At 44.8% G+C, this 17,274-nt stretch overlaps 1 protein-coding gene across 1 annotated transcript in view; it reads right to left on the bottom strand.

Annotated features, from left to right (window-relative positions):
- Window positions 1-8,098: 8,098 nt before the first annotated feature.
- AP3B2 (adaptor related protein complex 3 subunit beta 2) overlaps window positions 8,099-17,274 on the bottom strand; it is a 60,670-nt gene continuing 51,494 nt past the window's right edge. The window contains exons 17-26 of the mRNA XM_036737094.1: window positions 15,841-15,949; window positions 15,047-15,212; window positions 13,373-13,565; window positions 13,153-13,213; window positions 12,377-12,483; window positions 11,862-12,093; window positions 10,608-10,692; window positions 10,247-10,344; window positions 9,831-9,969; window positions 8,099-9,531 (exon numbers count right to left, since the gene is read on the bottom strand). Coding sequence (XP_036592989.1) covers window positions 9,381-9,531; window positions 9,831-9,969; window positions 10,247-10,344; window positions 10,608-10,692; window positions 11,862-12,093; window positions 12,377-12,483; window positions 13,153-13,213; window positions 13,373-13,565; window positions 15,047-15,212; window positions 15,841-15,949 — 1,341 coding nt within the window. The 3' untranslated portion in view covers window positions 8,099-9,380. The remainder of the gene's footprint in view (window positions 9,532-9,830; window positions 9,970-10,246; window positions 10,345-10,607; window positions 10,693-11,861; window positions 12,094-12,376; window positions 12,484-13,152; window positions 13,214-13,372; window positions 13,566-15,046; window positions 15,213-15,840; window positions 15,950-17,274) is intronic.

Raw genomic sequence — 17,274 nt, 5'->3', positions numbered from 1 at the left:
TTTTTTTCCCCTCAAACTTTCTGGCTTATATACCTCCACCCCAGGGTAGAACTCTGGGTGAAAAATCTCTCACACAAAGCTTGGATATAGCTTATATCTAAGATCTCCTCTAAAAAGGATTAACAGATTTTCTTTAGAAAGATATTCAATGAACAAAGTAAATATCAGGTATAGGACAGCTATTATTTCTTCTATAACAAAAGAAATGCTCAAAACACAAAAGACTCACACACATTAACAAATAATTAAAACATGAAACACTTAAGGGGAACACTGTCTTGCATAGCATAACTGGGTGGTACAATGAATAGAGCATGGGGCCCATAGTCAAGAAGGCCTGAGTTCAACTCTGGCCCCAGATACTTTACTAGCTGTTTCACCCTGGGCAAGTCACTTAACCTCCATCTGCTTCAGTTTTCTCAACTGCAAAATGTAGATAATGTAGCACCAATCTCCTAGGGTTGTTGTGGGGATTAAATGACATAATATTTGTAAAGTGCTTAGCACAGTGCCTGGCACATAGTAGGCATTTAATAAATGTATTTCCTTCTGATCTTTTTTCTTAGGTGAAACATCAGAGGGTTATTTATTTTCAGGCAAGGTCAATACATTACTTATCCTGTTATTATTCACTTCTTATCTAAAGACTCCTTGAAAAAGGAGGCACAGAAATCACCAGAGGTGGTTGCAATTTCCTGAGAGACAGCTGCCAGGTTGAAAAAATCTTCACTCTGGGCTATAGTTCAGTCTTTCTTTCTCCATTCTTGGGGCTGTCTTGGCAGAGACACCGGAGTCGTTTGCTATTTCCTTCTCCAGCTCATTTTACAGATGAGGAAACTGAGGCAAACGAGGTGAAGTGACTTGCCCAGGGTCAGACAGCCTAATAAGTATCTGAGGCCAAATTTGAACTCAATTCTTCCTAATTCCAGACCTCACACTTTATCCACTGCAGCACCTAGATGCCCCAATGCAAAAATAAAGAACAATAAATAAGAAAGAAAACTAAAAGGAAGTCTAACAGTAATCTTGGTCTCAATTCTATTCCTCCTTTCTTGTGCAGATGGGGAGGGCTATAGGGGGCAGAATGGTGTGTACATTATTAGAAGGCATCTTTGCATCCTTTGTTTTTTGTAGATTCTTCTGAGTTTTGCTTATTTCTGAGTCTTCAATTCAGAGGGGTTGAAGGCAGAGAGGGGTTATATCCCAAAATAATTGTGACATCAAAACAAAAGGTATCAGTCAATAAAACATTTATATTCCTTTCAAAAAGGAAGCACAAGTGGTAGAGAGGTTTCCATGTGTGATATAGAAGACAGAGTCAGCAAGGGACAGAGAGTGAGTGGGTGACATGGCAGCTCTAGAGTAAGCCCAGAGCCCCAGCATTTCACTGCACCCTCTGCTGAGAGGGACTCACTGTAAGAGTCTGAACTCAGAATCTGCTTCTATGGCCTATTAACCGGCAGCGACCAGATTTAGTCTTGTACCACTGATCTCCACTGGGTGTTCTCTGAGCTCTTTTGGTTTTGTCCAGAGAAGAGAGTGCCTAGGAGGTGGGGAAGCACAAAGGGACCGGGAACACAGGGAAATGGGTTAGGGCATTATAATTCACCCCAAAATGGAGGCACGCTCATGGGGTGTCTCTGCCTTGTTGATGGCCAGCTTTATTATACTTGGTTTTTCCCTGGAAAAGTTTGAAACTGAATTAGAACTGGCTACATCTTCCTTCATTGACAGTGGTGTTTTTCTTATGCCACTTAAATTGGTTCAAAGGATTGTCTTTTTTGCAATAAATTAACATGTGCAATTCTAGAAGTATCTGTAGGTGAGTCTTAATGTCAAAACAAGTTCTTTTTTTTTTCTTTTTCAATTAAAAGGCTTTTATTTTCCTCTCCTTTCTACCTATTTAAAAGAAAAAAAAGAAAACTTCAGAATAAATATGCATGGTCAGACAAAACAAATTACTACATTTTTGTTGTTATTCAGTCATTATAGTTGTATCTGACTCCTCGTGACCCCATTTGGGATTTTCCTGGCAAAGATGCTGGAGTGGTTTACCATTTTCTTCCCCAGCTCATTTTACAGATGAGGAAACTGAGGCAAACAGATTAAGTGACTTGGTCACAGAGCTAGTAAGTGTCTCAGAGAAGATTTGAACTCAAGTCATCCTGACCCCAGGCCCAGCGCTCTACACACTGCACCACCTAGTTTCCCTAAATTCCCAACTTAGCAAATCCAAAAATGAATGTCTCATTCTATGTCTATGACCTTTATCAGGAACTGGCTTCGTCATTCCTCTGTTATCATAGTTGGTCATTTTGTCGCTCCCAGTTTTTAAGTATTTCAAAGTTGTTTTTCTTTACAAATTGTTACTATCAATTGTATAAATATAAAATGTACAAATTATTCTCCTGGTCCTGCACCCTTTACTCTGTATTAATTACTTCATACAGAGTTTCTCTGAACCCATCCCCTTAGTAAATTCTTAATGGCACACCTGTAGTTTATTCAGTCCTTATAGTCTTTCAGAACATACTTGCAACTGAACCCCAACCCTGGGAATGTAGGTTGCCTTTCTTCCTATGCTCCTATAGAATGCTGTGTCAGGCACCAAGCTTCTCTTCCCCTCTAAGAGAAGAAGTGGTAAAACAAAACCCTGAGGTTCTGCAACCAGCAGCTGGCTGGGGTTAGCTTCCCTGCACCTTAGCTCTTACCCTCTTTCCCTTCACATAGCAGACACTGTTTAATTAAAATTTTGCCCTTTTTAATGTGCTCAATAAGGAACAGGCTCTGTCTTTTGTAGGACCTGAAATCTGTCCAGAGTTGCTACTTAATTGCTTTTGTCTCATTCTCCTCCTGTCTCTGACTTGATACTTAAAGTGAGAGTTTCCTGATAGGCTGAAGAGAGGAAGCTAACTACCAGCTCCTGCCAGACCAACTTCTTCTCATAACACACCCCCCCAAACCCCCCACAGCCACCCCCAGCTGCCACTTCCCACAGCTCTCCTACCGCAGTCCCCAGCTCACAACTCCCCAAAGAGTACATCAGGGTCCTAGTGTACAACTCTGGCTCTCCAGCATTGCACATAGAGATTCTAGGAAACTGCTGTCAGTGAGAAAGGCTAAGGGTGAGGTTCTTTCTCTAACTCCTCCCAGGTTCCCCCAGTACACGATCCTAATCCTGTGGAATCATAGAAACTCAGTTGAAAGACCTCAGCGATCATCTAGTCAACTTATATCAGAGGGAGAAATCCCCTCCAGAACACAACTGAAAAATAATTCGGCCATCACTGTGTGGTGGATAGAGTGCTGGCCCTGGAGACGGGAGGGCCTTAGTTCAATTGGCCTCAGATACCTACTAGCTGTGTGGCCATGGGCAAATCACTTAACCTTGTTTGCTTCAGTTTCCTCATCTGTAAAAACAACTGGAGAAGGAAATGGCAAACTATTCCAGTAGCTTTGCCAAGAAAACCCCAGATGGGGTCACAAAGAGTTGGACATGACTAATCAACAACAAATAAATGAAGACCAACGGTGATGGGGAGCATACCCTTCTCCCTTCCAAAACTGACATCTAACTATATATTAGAAGGAAAATCCTCTGGAGTGAAGTATTTGGCTTCTTTTGATAGGTCCTCATCTCATGGACAATCTGTCACTTGTAATTTGCCTTTCAAAAAAACTAATTTCTTTTCCTTCATTTGTGTTCTGGATGGACTTTTCTTTGGACAGTGAGACTATGGCGACACACTTCATGATCCATACCTTAGAGACCTTAGGACCTTAGAGAAAGGGCTAACATTTTCCATATTAGGAAACAGAGGCATAGGGAGATTAAATGATTTACACAGGGTCACATAGCTAGCATATGTATAAGGCTGGATTTGAACCCAGGTTTTCCTGACTTCAAGCCTAGTACCCTAACTTCAAGCTTGGCTTCCATTTTGGGAGATTCCTTGCCTAAGCAGGAAAAAAATCCTCATTTGTATTAAGTATGGTTTATTGTAATCTTTTTTGCTGTCATGCTGAGTTAATAGTTTTCTTTGAGGCATTGCCACTTATAACCTCATCATTTGCATGCTATAAGTTGAACAATTTTTTGGTAGCTTTGGCAAGAAGTCAGACTGTATACACTTCCTCATCTCCCCTGACCCTTCTAGGATAACAGTAGCTTCTTCCAAAGTCATTCCCAGAATAATTATTAGTACCTGAACTGGGCTTGTTGCCCACCCTGAGATAACAGCTGCCTCCCCAAAATCACAGGTCTCTTCTGCAGGCTAATTACAAAGAACTGCCTGTTATAGGCCTTCCCTGAGATAAATCACCTTCATCTAAGGTCACCGAGGGGCTTGTATGTATGTCAAGGCTGAGTTACCCCAAAGACTGATAATGAGTTCAGAACAGGCTGGTGAACTTAGTCACATATGTCCTGGCCAATTAGCACACCTAAATCTTCAAGACTGATTGAAAAGTGAGAAAAAAAGGAGAGGCGGGGGAGTGAGATAACTGCTGATAAGTAATGGAAGAGATACAGCTTTTTTTCTATATATAAATGTAACAAGACATTGGCAGACAGAAATTCTCCGATGCTCATTACTTAAATCTATGGAGAACTGGGTCTCTTTCATTTCCTGAGGGGGTGGAGAAGCCTCTTGAGAGGCAGCTGATCAGGAGATTTTGAGAGGGCATCAGGACATTAGCCCAAAGAAACTTCCCGAGCTGCCATTACTATGGCAATCCCTAATGCCTGGGCAGCTACTGCGTTTGCTGTTGCAATCGAAAATGAGCCTTAGCAACAGCCTCAAGGAGATTGAGTCAAGTAACAAGAAACTGAGACCTATAGAAAGCATGGTGAGCCATCACCATGGCACCCTGGGCATAGGAACAGAGCTGCTGAGGCCAAGTACCACACTGGAGGGCCAAGAGAAGTGACTGGGCAGATCCAAGATGATAATTCCATTTCCTCTCTTCCTTGATAGGAGAGCTTGTATTTGTTCTGAAGTTTATCTTTATTTCTTTAAACTTTATTTTACATCTTTGGTCACCTAGTATCTGAGTAAGTAATAAGATAAAACTATGGTTAACTATTGAATTACTGATCTGTATGTGTTTCATTTGCTCAAAGAAGGCTATGACTGGTAAATGGCACAGAAGAGAGAAATAGATTTTTAAAATGTAATATTTATTTGCCAGAAAGAGGTCAATTCTTTAACTCCTAAGGAAAATTCCCAATATTTGGGGTTCGAACCTAGAGAAGAGATTTTACATCTTCATGTCTTTGTAGCCTCCCCAAAGCAGAGAAGAATCAGTGAATCAGACTATCTCAGATGTTAAGTGATCCCAGCAGACTGGGGAAGCTTGAATCTGGTAAACAAGGCTTTGCTTCTAGCAGTTTTCCCCTTTTCTATTGTTCTATCCCTCCACAAGTTCGGTTGTTGTTTTTTTTAAGGGGAAAAAAAAGCTTATTCCTTCAGGGAGTAGAGCCAAAGGCATTGACCAGGGGAAAAGTTATGCCTGAAGGGTGAGACAGCAAATAATGGAACCACTCACACTAGGGTGAAGGGCCCGGGGGAGAGAGAGTAACTAGGTGCCCTGCTCACCATCTTTGTCTTCTTTTCCACATACTCCTAGAGCATATCGTCACTATTCCTTACACCAACAGAGCAAATCCAGCTTCACAGATTACACTGCTGCAGATTTTTCCTGCAACCCCCAGATGAATGCTGGTGCTTGTACTGGCATGACAAAGGCTGCTGGAGGACCAGGAACTTTCCAGACTCAGAAAAGCGTATCCAATAACCCAGGAAGGAGCTTTTCATGTTCCCTGAGCTCACTCTCCAGCTGGGCCATATCCTTCAATAAACCCACTATATGTGAATCGTGCCTTGTTTTGCTTTTACCTTTTAGTGATGGAGAGGGAATACTTACCATGTCCCTATCTATTTAGGGAGCATTTGCTACTAAACATAGAAGGACAGGAGACAGCATCTCCTGGATCTATGACTCTAGTCAAAGATCTTTTGGCAAGGGATTCCATTACTTTGTTTCTTTCCTCCCTTCCATACTCTATCGTTCATGCTGAGAACTTTAGGACCTTCTCATGGCAGCTTCCTGGGGCCACCCAATCCTGGCACTCCTTCTTTCACCACCCCAATTTTCTTAGCTGTTTCACGAGGCTGTCCTGAAGTAAGAGCTACTATTGGTCTCCTATACCGGTTTAGTGTCCTATATCATTGGGATTTTCTTTACATGCTAAACTCTGACTCTGATTGGCCTTCATTCCAGAATCACCATTTGCTTCACCTTCAGATTCTGCTTCAGCTTCAAGACGTTTCCCTCCTCCACCCAGTAGAATATAAGCTTTTTAAGAATGTGTGTTGTTTCATTTATCTTCATATCTTTATGTTTTAAACACCAATGGCCTTTTAGGGATGCTACTAGGCAGCTGGATGGTGGAATCAGGAAGACTTGAGTTCAAATTTGCCCCCAGACACTTACTAGCTATGTGACCCTAGACAAGTCAGTTAACTTCTTTTGGTGGAGCTACTAGAGGACATGACAAGTGTGGCACGAGATAGGAAGGTGTGTGGATAGAGAACATGTACTCCCTCCAAAGGTAAACACAAATATATCCAATATCTAAGCCCTGAAGGCCTAGAATGTGCCTTTCATGTAGCACATTCCAAGAATATTCTCCAGCCAGATTGCCTTATATATGTATTTCAGCTATGTCTTGGAGGACCCTGCAGGCTGTTACTTGTACTCCTGGACTAGTTCCAACCTAAACATACTTCCTAGATTATCTGAAGTTACTCTAACAGGCCTATTTTTGGCCTGCTTTCCTGTTACCGCTTTCTTTACCCTTGGAGCCCTTGCTCTCTCCTTCTGGACTAATGTTTATGCTTCCAGAGATGGCTATTTTATATCTCAGATATAATCTTCTATCATGTCCCAATAGCTTGAGATCCCAAGAACCTTGGTTCTAGGTTTTAGGGCTACAGGCCCATTGCTACTATCAACCCCAAGGAATTTTTTTGCACCAGTTCCAAATGGGCTTCTATATGTTGCTTCCTTTCTCTTCTTTCATGGTTGGCAGAGCCTGTTGTCCTAATAAAATCAGCTGGTTTTGACCAGGGCTTGTCACCTCCCCTGGCTACAGCAGGATGGGAGCTCTTACAGAATGACTTTAGTCCCTGAGGCAAGCATACAGTCCTTCTGAGGTTTCCTAAGGACTCCTAAGGGGGCAGTTGGAGCTAAACCAACATACATGGGGGAAATTAGTCTCACAATAAAATCTGACCCTAGTATTAAATTGGAGTTTAAATGAATCTTGGTTCCTTCTCATAGCACCCATCCCCACTCACCCTGGGATCTACTATAGACCTACATCTGGTCTCTTATCCCAGTGGACAGAGTCCTAGATTTAGAGTAAGATGACCTGGTTTTAAATCTCTAGCAGCTAGGTGGAACAGTGGATAAAGTACAGAGTCTGAAGTCAGCAAAGCCCAAGCAGAAATCTGGCCTCGAACACTAACTAGCTGTGTGACCCTGGGCCAGTCAATCTGTACCACTGGAGGGAATATGTACTTAACCTTTGCCTTGGTTTTCCAACTGTAAAATGAGGATAATAGCATCCACCTCATAGGGTTGTTGTAAGGCTTACATGAGCTATTTGTATATGACTGGGGCTTGGTCACTGCCTATCTGCCCTCTCTTCCCACCCATCTCCTACCTGTGTAGTTTTGAGCAGATTACCTAACTTTTGTAGGTTGGTCTTTACTCCATCAGCTGTAAAATGAAGGGGTTAGACTAGATGACCTCTAAGATCCAGTCTATCTCTAAGTCTGTGATCCCTATGTGTCCTGCTGTAGCCTCTACACTTTTATTTTTGGAGTTGGGACTCGGAGCTCCTCTTCTTTTGTTACATAGGCTTGGGTTCAATTTCCCAACTACCTTTTTTCACACAAAGATCCTTCCAGTATCCCTGTACGTACGTATAGTACACAGCTGGTAAAGAACACATACATAATAACGTTGGGCCCCAAAATACACAGAGGACTGAAATAACATTCATCTATATTTCAGAGGGAACTCTGGGCTCTTTGATGTATGTACGCCATATTTAATTATCTTTCTTTTTACAAAAAAGGGTCTTGAAAGCATAGTCTTCCCCTCCCACAGCCTTGGGGTCCTGGACCCTGAGTACTTTTTTTCTGGGTTCCAGCAATAGCATAGACCATTCTTTTTTTTCTCTTGCAACAATATCTACCTTCACTTGCAGCTAGGGACTAGAGCCAATGGTGGACCAGGAATGCAGTCTTAACCTACAACCTTTCACTGATTGCCCCTTAAACACAGTTAAGTCTTTTTGGATTACCTAAAGATGTGGACTACAGGTAACTACCAAAGAACGTGGGCTGAACAGAAAAGTCTAAGAAGACAAAGCTGTAGTGCACAGTCTTAGAAGAATCTTGAAGAGGCTAGAGAGTTCATTTTCTCACCTCACTTTCCTTTGGTTCTTTTCTGTGCTCTCCTACATTGCCCCCTCATTCCCTAGTCCTGTCTATACCAGCAATGGGAAATCTCTCCTTCCTTCTCCAGCAGGATGGCTGGACTCTCCTCCAGTCTCTTACATTTCCTTCTTATTCCTCCAACTACTATTTGACTTTTCTTCCTGTTATCAACTTCCAGAGCTTTTTGGGGATTCCTAGGCTCATAACCCTCGAACAATTAGTTCCCATGCCCTGGTCCATGTGTATACCTCAAACCAAAAGTTCCCTATGGCTCTCTTCATCCTTCCCATCTCTCAGGCAGGCTATATTGCCTGACATGCTGCTGTGACATCAGACACAAGACAGTATCCTGTGTCCCATTTCAACCTGACTAGGGGTAGCCCTAGCTTCTTCTCTGAGTTGTGGGAGAAAGTTCATATAATGGTCACTTGTTGGGTTCAGTAATTGTTGCTTCTGTAGGGCCTGCACCAGCCTCTATCCCTTTTCTATGATCACCTCCAGAAGAGCCCAGAGAGAAGGGGTAGGTGAAGGGGGACAGTTTTATTGAGGTTCTCCATAAGTAAATAAAGGATACTGGGGAGGCACTGAGCAGGCAGCTGCCACTCCCTCTTCTCCTTCCCCACCCTTAAGGAGTCCCTTGAGGAGGATAGTGAAGGTAGATAACCAGCAAGATGAGTCCCTCACCAAGGATATAGTTGGGGGTGTGTATGGAAGTAATAGAGGATAGGGATTGAGGAGGGAGAATGTCACAGGACCCAGTCTGCAGCTTTGGGCGGGGATTTGATGGGGACAGTAAAAGGGGTGGATGCATCATGGCTTAGGGAAACGGGAGAAGCTAATGAGGCAGGCACCAGTGGCAGGTGCAAAGAATCACTGTGTCAAGGCCTGGATAACATCCTTCACTAGCATGGTGCCGATTACCATCTTCTCACTGTTGACTGTTAGCTGAGCAGCTACACCCACCCTTGCATCCAGGGTTAGCAGAACCAGGCTTCCGCTAGTCAGTGTTCTTCCAGCAAACCTTTGAGGCAGAAGAGGAATAGGTGAAATAAGTATAGAGGAAAAGAGAGGAGGAGTCCGGAGAAAACCCTCTGAGTTGGGCCAGAAAGAAGAGGGGTAAGATGGCCATGATCTAAATAGGGAGGGGAATGTCACTTACGTGTCATAAGTTAGGGGGGAACCTTCTACCCACAAAGAGTCCAAGTACTCTCTCCATGTCCTTCCCCACCCCAACCAGTCCCTCATTAGGTCCCATATTCCATACGGGTCCCTCTACCTTCTTCTTGAAGTACCTCCCCTCCTACCAAGGCCCTGATTTACCTGTATTCATCAGGAGCCCCACAGGGTATCCGGCCAAGGTTGGCTGTGGCAGTCACCCTCTGGACTATAATATGGTCATTGGAGCATGTGTCTGGCAGGATCAACTTCTCTGTGATTTCACTCATGCCTGTCAGCTTCGCTGTGGGCCCATGAGTTAAAGAATTGGTGTTAATGGGGTAAGGTGGGGTGGGGGGAAGAACCTGGCACGTAGGCCTGTTCATAACCTCTCTGACTTGGAATTGAGTCTTCCCCCATAAGACCAGGCATGCCAGGAAGGTGAGATCCAAGTCCACTGCTCTTGCCATGGTTATGAATAAGTAACTGACCTCTAGGACACAGAGTTTAGCTAATAACATTGTGGCCTTGTAGAGAGATGATGAGGGGCCCTGGGCTTTTGGACTTTCCTGACTACTCACCCTGTTCCTTCTTGAACTCATTTTCACTCATAAACACAGGGGCCATCAGCTCCCCCACTGGTGGCTGGATGGAGACATAGAACTGTCGAGTCTGAGTGCTGCAGGAAAGTAAAAAAGTAAGGCCAACATCATACCCTTCCTTCCTGACAAGGGCTGGATCTTAGGAAGTAGAATTCCAAAGGCCTGGGCCTGGACATGAGAACTGGGCTCTAGGAAATGAGGTTGAGGTGGGTCCCAGGAATTGGGGCTGCATTCTAGAACCACTAGATCTTGGGGTCTTCTCCCTTCCCCCACTTCTACTCCAGGTAAGAACCCAAACTCCCTCCTTTAGGGCTTTCTGGCATCTAAAATCAACACATACCAGAGCTGGAAGGTAGCTGCCTGGGTGGAGTCAGAGAAGTTGATGCCCAAGATAGCTGTAACTGAATCACCAGGGGCCAGGGATTCTGTGATACAGAGAGGGGTAAATCTGCTGTCACTATCTCTTCTTACGGAACCTGATCCTCGGGCCCATTAAGTTCCAAAAGAAGTGAGATCATTATTTCTTTGGTTTTTGCCTCCTTGCCCTACCACTAACCTTGATGGAGCCCTAAGACTAACCAAGGATTCTCCTCCCTTTCCTTTTCCTCTCCTCACCACTTCCCTCTTCTTCCTAAGGGTCCTCCCTCCCTAAGAAAGAGTCCTCCCTCTCTAAGACAGAATCCTCTTTGCCCAAGAAAAAGTCTTCCTTTCCCATCACCTTGTCCCTGCTTTGCCTCATCTTTTTACCACATGATCCCCTTACCTGCCTATCCCCAGCCCCAAATCTAGACCATTCCCAAAGGAAGCAAGATTACATTATCTCTGACAAGCAACGTCTCCCAGGAACCGTCTGTACTGGCCCTATCTGCACTTAACAAATTTTTATATTGGCACTGTTTATGTCAGACACTATCTTCCAGGCACAATATAGATGGGCACCATCTGTTCAGAGCCCCATCTTCTGGACGCTCATATATTGGTCACTATCTTTCTGTACTAGGCACCATCTGTACTGAGCATCATTTATATTATATCAAGCACCATCTGTGTCTAAACTAGTCATTGTTGGTGCCAGGCACTGTCTTCAGGGTATAGTCTATACCTGTATAGTCTGTGTTGTTGCCATCTGCACTAAGCACTGTCTGTGCCAGGTACTAACTCCTGGGCACTGCCTACACAAGGCTGTTTTTGCCAAACACCATTTTTATGGTACCATTGTACCAAGCAATATTACCCTGGTCTGCCCGCGGAATCATCTGGCCCTATCACTGTGTGTTTTAGGCATAATCTGTAGAGAGTACCATGGGTGCTAGTCTTAGTTTGTAAGGAGCATCATTGATTTTAGATGTTGCATGTCTTGGACACTGTACCATGTGAATTAATGGCTCCTGTCCCTGTCCTTGGGAAGCTCACAATCCTCAATAAACACACACACACACACACACGCACACACACACACACACACACACACACACACAGGAATTTAGATGGACATTGGACATAGATTTAGTAAATGAAGTATGCAAGTCTCTGGTCAAGGGTTGTGAGGCTATCAAGGATGCCCTCCCCCCATTTCCCCTATAGCCACCCTCACCAATCTCTGGGAACTCTTGAATGCGTATGCCAGACTGCTGATGGGTCACCCCCACATGTAGACCCTTCACGGGGGTATCTGAGCTATTGGAGAAGTGGATGCACACAGATACCATATGCGGATCCCCAGGGAAGGGCTGTCGGCTGAATACATACTCAACAGCCAGCCCTTCCCCTGCCACACGGTGTAGCAGCTCCTGCCGCTTCCCAGGGCCCATCACAGGACTGAGCAGCTGTGGGTGGGCAGGAGAAAGGGGAAAGAGTAAAGTGTAGGAGTAGGGATAGAGCATAAAGGTGGGTATAGGAGAGATGAGAGAAGAAATGGGTACAGAAACAGGCCAGAGGGAGGGAAAAGGAGAAATAAGAAATGGATTAGTACAATAGGACAACACGTCAGACCCTTGCCCACTCCTCTATGCTTGACTCTGTCACTTAGCGATTCAGAAATGGACAGTAATTCCCTGTTCCCCACCCATCTCCTCATGCTTTGTTTATTTTCAGGGTTCCCACTCTCACCGAGGGTGCCAATGACGAATCAGTGAGTGTCAAGCCTTCCAAATCGGTGACTAGGCTGTTGGAGACAACCCTTGGTGGGGATACTGGCTGAATGCTGGGAGGAGTAACTGTGGGGGAGATAGGGAGCAGTTCATAATGGCGGCCTGTGGGAGGGGAGGAGGAAAGGGAAGGAATGGGACATCCCTGAAACTAGGGAGGGGAGAGAAATGAGATTTAGTCAGAGTATGATTCAGCACCATGGACAGTGAACCTTGAGTGCTGCCAGATCTGGGTAGGCTTGCCAGCCTTGAACAGGACCTATTCCACCACAGTAAGAGGTCAGATATTGGATAGATCTCATTGGCCCAGAGATAGAGGCTGGGCAGAAGTCAGATTCTTCGGCCCACAGGCAGAGGCTGGAGAGGCAGATACTGGACAAGACTGAGACCTGTGGATCCTTGGATAGAGGCCAGGATTTAATCCCAACCCAAATATTACCAAATAGAAGTCTTATTATGCTAACTCCCAGAAAGAAATTAGGAATTGCTGGCCTCCACGCAGAGGCCACAAAGGGCCTGGACCTTCACCCTGATATAGCTAGACAGTATTCCCCCGAACTGGTGTCTCTCAGTCTCAAGACAACTTCGCTCCCTGTGCATGATCCACTAATCAGGCTTAAGCTATTCCTGGACTCACACATTTAGTAGACATCCTCTACTTGAAGCTCCCATCATGGAAGCGACGTCTCCCTTCCATCACACAATCCCTCCCCCACAACAACAAACTTCCCTACTCACAGTCTTCCAGGTCAAGCAGGGAGATCTCCTTGGGTTTGGGGGTTATCTTGCTACTTGGAGGCTGGGCAGAGGGTAGAAAGAGGGAAGGGGGACACACTATGGTCTGTGCCTGAGAAAGGCAGAGAACAACACCCCAGTCAGTCTTATGGGGGTAAACTTCCTACTGGAATAGGCTGTATCTTTCCTCCCTCTCTCCCTCTCCCCAACCCCTTGTTCTTACTGTCTTTCTTCTCCAAGTGTCAGGCTCTGCTTGGTCCTCTTCCTCCTCCTCCTCAGACTCAGATGCTGACTCAGATTCTGATGAACTGCTGTCTGAAGCACTTCCCTCCTCCTCTGAGGACTCAGATGTCTCTTTCCTTTCATGTGCCTTCTTCTTCCTCTTTACCTTCTTCTGCTCCTCTTCACTCTGGTCACTGGAGGAGTAAAAAGGGCTCAAGACCATATTCCCAGAGCTCAAAAGCACTTAAATCCTTCCCTTTGAAGCAGTTAAAGAAGGCTTTTCTTGGGTTTCTTATCCAGTTTGGCGGAGATGGCCATTGGAACTTTCACAGAATCAAAGACTCTCAGAAATGGAAGGGACTTTAGCAATCATCTAGACCATTTTTCTAAAACCTGTACAGGAGGAGTTCCTTCTACAATAATACCCAAAAAGGGATCACCCAGTATTTCCTTGAAGTCTTCTAGCGAAACCCACAAATTCTAGGAGTTCACAATGTCTCAGAGCATGCCATGCCACTTTTTGGACAACTTTAATAACTAAGAAGCATTTCTTCATAATGAGATAAAATCCACCTCCCTGCAACTTCCCTGTAGCTCACTTCTGTCCTCAGCAGCCAAGCAAAACAAATCTCAGACTATTCTGCATTTTAATCTTTTAAGGACATGAACACTGTAATCATATCCCCTGTAAGTCTTTTCTTCAGGAGAATCACCCCTAGTTCCTTCAATGTAGCCTCATATGGCATGAGACATTGTATGTAAAACCCTGTCTAAACCTTTAAAGGCTATAAAACATCTGTTATAACTATCACAATTATCATTGTCTCAAGGGCCCTGAAATCACCTTGCCTTCCACCTCCCTTTGGCCCTTCCCTTTCTTAGAAAAGCTCTCCCCATGCTATGCTCTGCATCTGCTGACATTCTGGGGTTAATCAGTTGGACCCAGCCCACTCTGCATGTCTCTCAAATGAGAGCCCACTCTGGGGATGGCCATGAAGCCCCCACAGGGTAGCCCTTCAATCCTGAAAAAACAGCAGACCACCTAGACTTGGTCAATTCTTCCAAAATAGACTTTTAAGCTTTCTCTGGGATGAGCAGATAGACAGATTTCCTATTAAGTCAAGTGCCACAATTGGGAGGAGGACAGGTCCAGATTGATGCCATCTATGGTAAAGATGAGGGATATAGAAAGAGCTCAGAAGCTTAAGTAAAAAATCACTTCAGGTTCTCTACAAAATTTCCTCTGATGGACTTAAACAGCATTCAAAGACCTTGTATTGCTACTTGACCCAAGCTTGACTCTGGATTGTTTCCAGGGAAGTTGGGAAGGCCTGATAAACATACTTAACCAAAGGAGTCTGAAGCCTCCATTAAGGAGGTACCAGCTATTGACCAGAGTCACCTCTGACCTCTAGCATCTGAGGATAGCGGCTGGCCTGGGTATATACATACTAGTCTAAAGCACAAGTGAGTAAAGCTTCAAATTTGTCAGATATCACAAGGCAAGAATGGGCATATGAGACTAGACAATCTCTGAAGTCCCTTTCAGCTCTGTGTCTGTGATCTATGCTTTGTTAATGGTCCCCTCCCCAGGCTGCTGCCAGTTATCTGGCCACATGCCCTGCTGTCTGACCTTTGGTGTCCTTTCTGGTCTGGGAAGGACCCCCCAAATCACCTCTCTCCACTCTCCCTGGAGGCTTCCTGGCCACCTCTTCTCCCCTTCTTCTTGTCATCTGCCTCTTGCTCATCACTCTCGTCCTCTTCTTCGTCTTCATCGCTGCTGGTTCCTGAGCCACTCTCGTTGCTGCTCTTGCTCTCAGACTCGCTCACAGACTCAGGGTCTGTGGTGGAGGGCTGGGTCAGGGCCAGATCAGGGCCAGGGCTCTGTGACTGCTCAGCTCCTGGCCAGGTTCCCTGGGCCCAGGATTCAAGCAGTAACACTTGTAGGTTGAGTTAACCCCCTGAGCCCAGGTCCTTTCATGGAAGCCTAAAATCCCAGTCTCCTGGACTCTTTGAACCACACAATCAATACATACCCTCATGTATATATACATACAATCACATACATATGAATCAATAGGTGCACAAACCTGCATTCTGAAATGCACTTATGTACGCAGACACATATAGATGCCAAAACACATTGAAATCGATGAAGACACAGAGATATATATATGAGACAGACACAAATTCAATTCACACTTCAGTGTGCCCATATCTATTGGAGATGGGACACACATTCACTCATGAGAGTTCAGACTTATGAATACACACACATGCAAAGATACATGCATACAATATGAATATATGCACCCAGACACAGACATACACATGAACATCCACGCAATTAAACACAGACATACTTAGGTAATTGCTACATGCCTGTGGAAATACACTATGCACATAGAGATTAGGGGGACACACAATGCTGTGGGGTACTCTTGTGGGGGGGGGTCATTCCATTCTCACCACTATCTGCTGACTCTGTGGGCCCTGACTCTCCCTCAGAGTCTGAGTAAAATGGTTTCTCCTTCTCCTTTCTTTTCTCTCGGTTAGAGCACTTGGTCCATTCAGGAACCTGAGCGGGTGAAGGATGAAGAGGAGTTTAAAGAGGGGCAAGAAAAAGAGGAGTTTAAAGAGGGGCAAGAAAAAGCCAAGTCCAGCCTGTCCTCCCCCTCCCTTACATCTCTACACAGTGACACCCCTCTTCATTGTGATTTCTTCTCTATATCCAGTTAAGCCAGATTAAGAGTCAGGCCAGATCTGGTCCCTCCCTTGGAGGTAGGTGGATCTGGCATAGGATCTAGTAGGTGGGGGAGAAGAGAAGCTACTGCACACAAATCAGGGATGTTAGATACTGTGCACATAGGAGAAAAGGAATGCCCGTGGATAGCATGAGGGCACATGCAGGGAGAAAGGAGCACACCGCACACAGAAGAGCCAAGGTGGGGCACTGTACATGATGGGAAGAATGAGGGATGGGGGAACACGGCACACCAAAGGGACCTGGGTATAATCGCCCAACAGACCCATGTGGGTTTCAATCAGGGATAGATCCTCCTCCTGTGGGTTGAGAAGCATTTGGGAAAAGTTAGGGCCTTTGATGAAATGACTCTCTGTCCTTTTCAAGGTGGGGATGAAAAGATCCATTGGTCATCCATGACCTGAACAGGAATGGTTCAGATGGGATCATGTACATTCTTGGTGTAATGGTTCTTTATACGAGTGGACTACATCGACCAATTAACCAGATATTATTGTGCTACTGAACTCCAACATGCCTCCCACCCACCCACCGCTGCACTGTACTACTGATTGCAATCCTCAGCATCTTTTTGGTGTCCATTGCTTCCATTCTGTACTGTTCAGTGGCTTAAACCCCCCTCCCCCAATAAATCCATAAATATAGGACTTTACATCATGATGCCCATGAAATTTCATCTTGTTAGCTTTTGCTTGTCATTCTAGCTGCTATCTAACACATTCCTTCTTCCTCCTAACTTGTCTCATTTGCAAAACTGATAAGCGAAATTTCTATGTTTCTATCCAGAGTCAGGGATAAAAAAAATGGACTAGCCCAGGACCAAGGACAGAGCCTTTCCACATATCTATTCATGGCTATTCTTTGGGGAGCTTCTGTCACTTAATTCTATTGCCCAGTTTCCATTTGCCCATCTCTGCTCACAAGGATATCATGAAAGACTGTCAAAATGTCTTGCTGAAATCCAGATATAGCGCATTCCTGACAGACATTTTCCTGATCTATTAATTCTCAAAAAAGCAAATGGTGCTTGTCACCTCCTGAACACATTCAGCAGCTTCTCACTTCTGTGACTTTGCTCACACCTTTCCTTGCACCTAGTGGGTCACAGGATTGCAGATTTAGATCTGGGAGGGACATCC

This window comes from Trichosurus vulpecula, chromosome 8 (genome assembly GCF_011100635.1).
Source record: "Trichosurus vulpecula isolate mTriVul1 chromosome 8, mTriVul1.pri, whole genome shotgun sequence".
Taxonomy (NCBI): domain Eukaryota; kingdom Metazoa; phylum Chordata; class Mammalia; order Diprotodontia; family Phalangeridae; genus Trichosurus; species Trichosurus vulpecula.
The sequence above is the reverse complement of the archived record's forward strand: the minus strand, read 5'-3'. Positions and strand labels throughout refer to the sequence as shown.